Consider the following 6,633-nt stretch of genomic DNA (forward strand, 5'->3'; position numbering starts at 1 on the left):
AAAATATATGTCGTGCAAGTAAGGTAAAACATAATTTAGAAAACTTTCTAGATATAGAATATTTTCGTTAAAATTTTCAACTCCGCCGTTCTAAGATGAAATCCATTAATATAATAACGACAACAACATAATACTCATTGAATGAAATTCATCAATACAAACAAAATTTCTACTAATAATCGAATTTGTGGCAAATTAAAATCTTTCGTGAGTATTTTTTTCTACTTGTAATGAGATACTATATTGGGAGGGAAAACTTTATTCAAATAATAAAGTTATATTTTTGTGACATGTAAGTGTTTGAGTCGTGCAATTAGCTAGCCATTGATGTTTGCATCATATAAATCGTTTACATCACATTACTTTAAAATACAATTATTCTTTAGATTTTACATGGACTGAAGATATATATTCCGTGCGCTAGACTAACATTTTTTTTTAGGTGAGATACCTATTAATGAGATATCAAATTTTGTGGATAGGAACTTTTGATTAATCATACATAAATTTAATTAATCTTAGATCATGTCACCATCTAGAATTCTTTAGTCTATATATTAATAACACATGGATTGTTTTTGCCAAAAAAGTAGTTATTTTATTGATAGATAAAAAGTTATGGAGCTGCAAAAAAGGGAAATTTGAATTAATATAGATATTAATCCATTAATTTACTTGTTCAACTTTGGCACGTTATAAGTTAATTAAGTGAAGGTAGTTTGTAACTTGTAGACAGTTAACTTAGTTTAAGATTAATTAGTAGTTAGGATTTATCTTCAATCAATTATGGCCATGTAAAATTATGATTTAATGCCTATTAATCACATGTTGTTGTTATATTGAATCTGCTTCTGATATATCTATCACAAAAATCACCATTCAATGTCACAAATTCTAAATCAATATAGGGAAAAGGGTCTGAAAAATACTCCAACTTTGGTCGAAATTGTTGTTACGATATCAAATTTTGGAAAGGGCCTTTTACCCCAGTACTATTTAATAGTGTATTTTAAAGGTATATATGTGCCCACGTGGACACATTACTATTTAAAATGATGCAATATTTATGATGTCCACGTAGGCACATATATACCTTTAAAATACACTATTAAATAGTACTGGGGTAAAAGGCCCTTTCCAAAATTTGATATCGTAACAACAATTTCGACCAAAGTTGGAGTATTTTTCAGACCCTTTTCCCTATATTGATTTAGAATTTGTGACATTGAATGGTGATTTTTGTGATAGATATATCAGAAGCAGATTTAGTCCGTAAATTTAAAAACAACGTTTTTCCAATCTTATCTTGTATACAGTAAATATGTATGAATGTTTGATTATTATTTTAAACAAAGGGACTAATAATAAATTTTAGCGGTAAATCTTTTCTCTAACGATATATTTTGTTGCAAAATAAAAAATAAAATAAAGGTCTGTATTCGAGTGATTGGATATTTACTATTTAGGGAAACTGAGACTCATTATTATTGGATATTATTTTAAAATTATCATAAAATCAATAAAAAAATTAAATTTTAAATCCGTCTTTCGATAAGTGTTTGTCAAAGTATGTACTACACATTTCAAGTCAACCAAACCCTTAATTCATTTCTCTGCCTAATATTGGGATTAAGGGGGAATATTAATGCATGTATTTTTAGCTTTCATAATCAGTAGTCACCCATCACCATATTAAAGCCAATTCTATTGTAATTATGACTTTTTTCTTAAGAAGGGGTTAAATAAGCGGTTCCAATTATAATTTGAATGAATTAAATTAAGTAACAAGTTGAGTCACGATTTATAAAAAAATTGCTCAAATCAAGATTGTGTCTCTTTAGGTTCCACAATGGATCATAACTCAAACTGTTCAATACAATATTATTTTTCAGTTTACTAAGGTGAAAAGATTGATAGAGATATATTTCGATGAAATGCTCTAAATTCTAAAAAAACTATAAAAAGTAGGACGACAAATCCAATCATGATAATTGATAATAAAGAGAAACAGTGATTCAACTATATAGTTTTCATAATAATAAAGTCTATAGGCCATCAATTGTGACATTTATAAAGAGTACTTAACTTCTTGAATTTTTTAAAGTTTTTAACCTCTATTCATACATAAATATTATATGTTTGCGTGGATATATATATATATTTATTGAGAGTGTGTTATAACTTTTTTTTTTTAAGAATGAATGTCCATAAAAAAATATGAATAGGAATTGAGCAAGCGGAATGTATAAATTAAAGTTAATATTAAGCTATGATTATGACATGTTTTCTTTATATTGGATTTAGTGAGAATATTTGAGGATGAAAAAAGTAGGATATGTAATTGAGAAAATTATGTAACTAAGCAAATAACTATTAATGATTTATTTGATATAGCCTATAATTACAACTAATTTTGATTCACAACTAATGTTAAATTCGAATGGTTATAATTTGTGGGGGCCATCAACTCAATTTGTATCAACGTATAACTACCTTACCTCTTTCCTGTTTTTTTTTTTATACAAGTTAGGTTTTTTTCTCATTTTACATATCACTTATTTTTCTCCTTAATTTATTCAATCATAATCAATTTTTTGAAATTTCAAAGATATCTTTTCTCCCGTCTAATCATTCTTCATTTATTAAATTCAGTTTTAAAGGATAAAATACAATATAATAGTAGTAACCATCCAAACGTACTCCCAAATCATGCATAAGTTCCACAATTTTTACATGATGTTGAATTTGTAGAAGTTTCACCATCCAAACCTAGTCCCAAATTCATTTTTAAATGTTAAAATACATGTTTTTTTTCCTTTCTCACAAATCGTACTCCCACAATTTCAAAAATCAATTTTTGTGTGTCTATCAGAGATCAACTTATGCATGTTTTTAATTCAAAAAATAAGAACAAAAAAAGAAGAGAGGAACAAAAAGAAGAAAATTCAAATGAGGTTTTGATTTCAAAAAACAAGTGTAAGCAGGGACGGACCCACACGATTCCTTTCGGATGCTCGAGCACCCATTAACCTCGTATTAAATTATATCTTATATAGAAATTATAACAGTAACTTATAAAATATAAAACTTGAAGCCGAGCACCTAGGTATCAAATGAATTGATTAGCAAGTTGTTAGCTTGCTTCCTATTCCTGGGTTTGATTCCCTCTATGCACATAAATTTTAGTTTCAAATCCAACTCTCCTCTTTCTATTTATTTATTTCAATTTGTTTTTTTTTCTCTATGCTGATTGTTGTTTTTTCCCTTTAGGCCCTTTTGCTAACTTTTTCTAAACAAAATTATATTGAAAAAACTTCTCCTTCTTTCTTTTTTCTTTATCCGAAATAATTTTTATTATAGTTCTTTTTTATTGACTATTTTCATTATCATGTTTAAATATTATTGTCTTTCTTAAGACAAATATTAAATTTGTGCACTTATATTTAATAATTGATTGTCGAAGGAGCACCCACAATCTTAAAATTTTGAATCCGCCACTAAGCGTAAGGTAAAAAAAATTGCACCTAAAAGCAATGAATCGAAATCATCCAAAGAAAAAGATGTTCAATCTGAGCCAATGGACCAACAAGATGGGGAAGATCTTGAGGTATTTATATATTTTAGTTTGTATATTTTTTATGTCTGATTTGTATATTTATCATTAAATTCAATAGTTTTTTTTTTTTTTTTGTATATGAGCATATAATTTGTTTGTATTCCACCTCATTTGTATATATTACACAACTTTTAAGCCACATGTGATTTTTTATGATTAAGATTTATATACACTAGAAATTATACAATATATTTATTATACTTATACAATTTTAGCATTTGTATAAGCTTACCCTTGTTTGTATATCTCAAACAACCGTAGACATATATAGATATCATCATAACAACTCATATTCTGCATAACTGATTTTTGTAGTTCACATTTGTATATTATAAAGAAGTATACATTATATCTCCTAGTTGTATAAGTTTAATATTTGCGAATGCTTTTTTATACATTTTATATGTGAATGTTTTGATATATATTTGATTTGTATATCTATGTATTTTTTTAACCCACGTGTAAAAGTTGTAGTTTGTATTAGTATATTATTAGTAAGTATACATTTAGCTCTTATTTGTGTAATTTTAGCATTTGTATAAATCAATCGATACAAATATAATTCAATATGATTTTCGTGTAATTTTAAAAAATAAAAATAAATTGATATAGATACAATGAGTTATTTATGGGATTTTTTGCTTGATTTGTGGAATTATGCATGATTCATGGATTTTTTTTTTAAATGCAATGTCTATCATTAATTAAAACAAGAGTCCTATTTGTATAAATATTTAATAGTCACGAGAGATTATACAAATCGTAACCTGAATAACTACGTTATATAATTAGCAAACATTAGCTATATTTACCACATTATGTTTTAAGTCCTTTCTATTTTTGAAAGTTTTCCTTTGCAATTAGCTACACTCAATGCGAGATTTCTATCGGATCAAATCTTTTGAAAAGTTTTTGGACCTAGCGAAAAGGACTTAATGGGCCGGTAATTGGGTTGTACCATGATTTCAGCCCATTTGCTTCTCTTCGATTGGGGCCAGTTGGGCCAGTTGGGCCATTTTGGGCTGGACCATTACTATCATCACTCATTATGTGCAACATACAATTAAATTGTTGGAGTGCGTCCTAAGAAATGAGTCCTGAAATGTATAAGTTTAAATTTAATTGAGTTCCAATGCAAGTATCAAATATCGGGCAGAAAATAAAATAAAAAAAACTATCCTATTCACCGCCAACTTTTTTCTATTTTTGATAATCTTGGTGTACGGACTAGTATGTATGTACCATGATTGATTCAATGGGTAATAAGTAATTCTGTCAATCAAGACTTAAATAGATTAAAAAAATCATTTACAATTTTGTTTCCGTTGGAATTCGAACCTAACACCTTTCTAATCATGCCCAACATAGTATAATACTTTTTCTTGCATTATCTTGTCATTAACAAATTAAGTAAATCATTAGTGGGATTAATTAAAAACTACAAAATCCCGTTTGTGTTATCTTACACACTTTTGTTTTCTTTTTCTTTTTTTGTTCAAAGTTTTCTCATTGTGTATTATTAACAAATTAAGTAAAGCATTAGTAGGATTAATCCAAATTTCCAAAATACTCTCTGTTATTTTACACACTTCCTTTGTCTGATTGTTCCTAATTATCAATTTATGATAAGTGTATCTATTTTCCAAGTCTCTAGAATATGAAATTGAAAATAACGATAATATATTCAATGTAATTCCACTGGATCCAATCATATGGTTTGTGAATTTGGCAGAACTTAGTATTTTTTCTATAAGGAACAAGATTTACCGACATAATCAGAATGAACCGTCAGGAAAATTACATATACATTTCAAAACACATTCTCTCAACTCAGAAATCACCATGTTTAAATTTTGAATTTGTCAAAAATAGACAAAAACTAGATCTTTTTTTACAAACACATAATAGCAATTCTATCTAACACACCATATATTTATGTAATTTAACATCTAAACAATTGTCCAAAGTGTTTCCTTACTACCATTCACTCACTCACCATACTCTTAGAGTGCTACAATACACTTGAAAATATATAATATAATGTTGTAAGAAACTAATAGAGAATCCAACCATATGGTTTGTGAGTTCGACAAAACCTAATACTTCAAGATCATCTTCCTCCTAAAAGGAAGACGATTTGTTGACAGAACCAAATGAACCGATAGGAGAGCTATATATACATTTTAGAACACACTCTCTCTATTCAGAATTCACATTATTTAAATCCTGAATCCATCACTATAAGTAGAAGCTCCTCGATATAGCAAAACACAAAGTATCAATTATCTAACACACTTTTTTTAATTTTTTTTTTTTTGTAAATTTAAAAGAATGAACGTTTTGTTGGAGCTCTACCAACAGCTCTCATCAAATTGGCTAATTCAACAACTCTAGCTACTTTTGTTCCTCTTTTTGCTTCTGCTGATGCCTTTCTTTCCTCTGCTTTTCTTCTTGCATTTGCTATATCATTTTGCATCTTTTCTAGTGCTTTTGCTCTTTTCTCCTCTAACTTCCTCTGAAGAAAAAAATAAATACAAACAATGTTACTATAGTGTTTGATTGCGCACAAAATTTTGGCGGATACTAAAGATATTCTGAAAATTTATTGTCTAACACGTGTCATGATATATACGACTAATCGACAATATATAAGAGTATTTCCGTTGCTGAATTTATTCCAATTCCTAGAATTCGAATTGAATCAGTAGGCTACCACATCAAGGTGATCTACACCTCATTTCATCATCCCAAAGCATATAATAGGTGTTTCATGTCATTAATATTTGGTAGATAGAGACATAAAGTTGCTCTATACTTATGTTGCCGAAAAATAATAAGTAATAAATGAAATAAATTAAAATGCACGTAGATCGATACAAACACCATTATTATTAGAAAAACTATTTAACATTATGGTCCCAAACACTAACCTTAGAATAGGGGCAAGGGAACCAAAAAAAATCATTTTCTTCCTTTTTTACTTTTTTTTCTTGGGGGAAAGTGGGGTTGTGGGGTTT

General features: G+C 28.0%; 1 protein-coding gene across 1 annotated transcript in view; it reads right to left on the reverse strand.

Moving 5' to 3' along the window:
* Positions 1–5,638: 5,638 nt before the first annotated feature.
* Positions 5,639–6,633, reverse strand: part of LOC102583746 (myb-like protein D) — a 4,080-nt gene continuing 3,085 nt past the window's right edge. The window contains exon 2 of the mRNA XM_006350148.2: positions 5,639–6,131. Within this exon, the coding sequence (XP_006350210.1) occupies positions 5,940–6,131 (192 nt within the window). The 3' untranslated portion in view covers positions 5,639–5,939. The remainder of the gene's footprint in view (positions 6,132–6,633) is intronic.

This window comes from Solanum tuberosum, unplaced genomic scaffold (assembly GCF_000226075.1).
Source record: "Solanum tuberosum cultivar DM 1-3 516 R44 unplaced genomic scaffold, SolTub_3.0 scf00118, whole genome shotgun sequence".
NCBI lineage: Eukaryota > Viridiplantae > Streptophyta > Magnoliopsida > Solanales > Solanaceae > Solanum > Solanum tuberosum.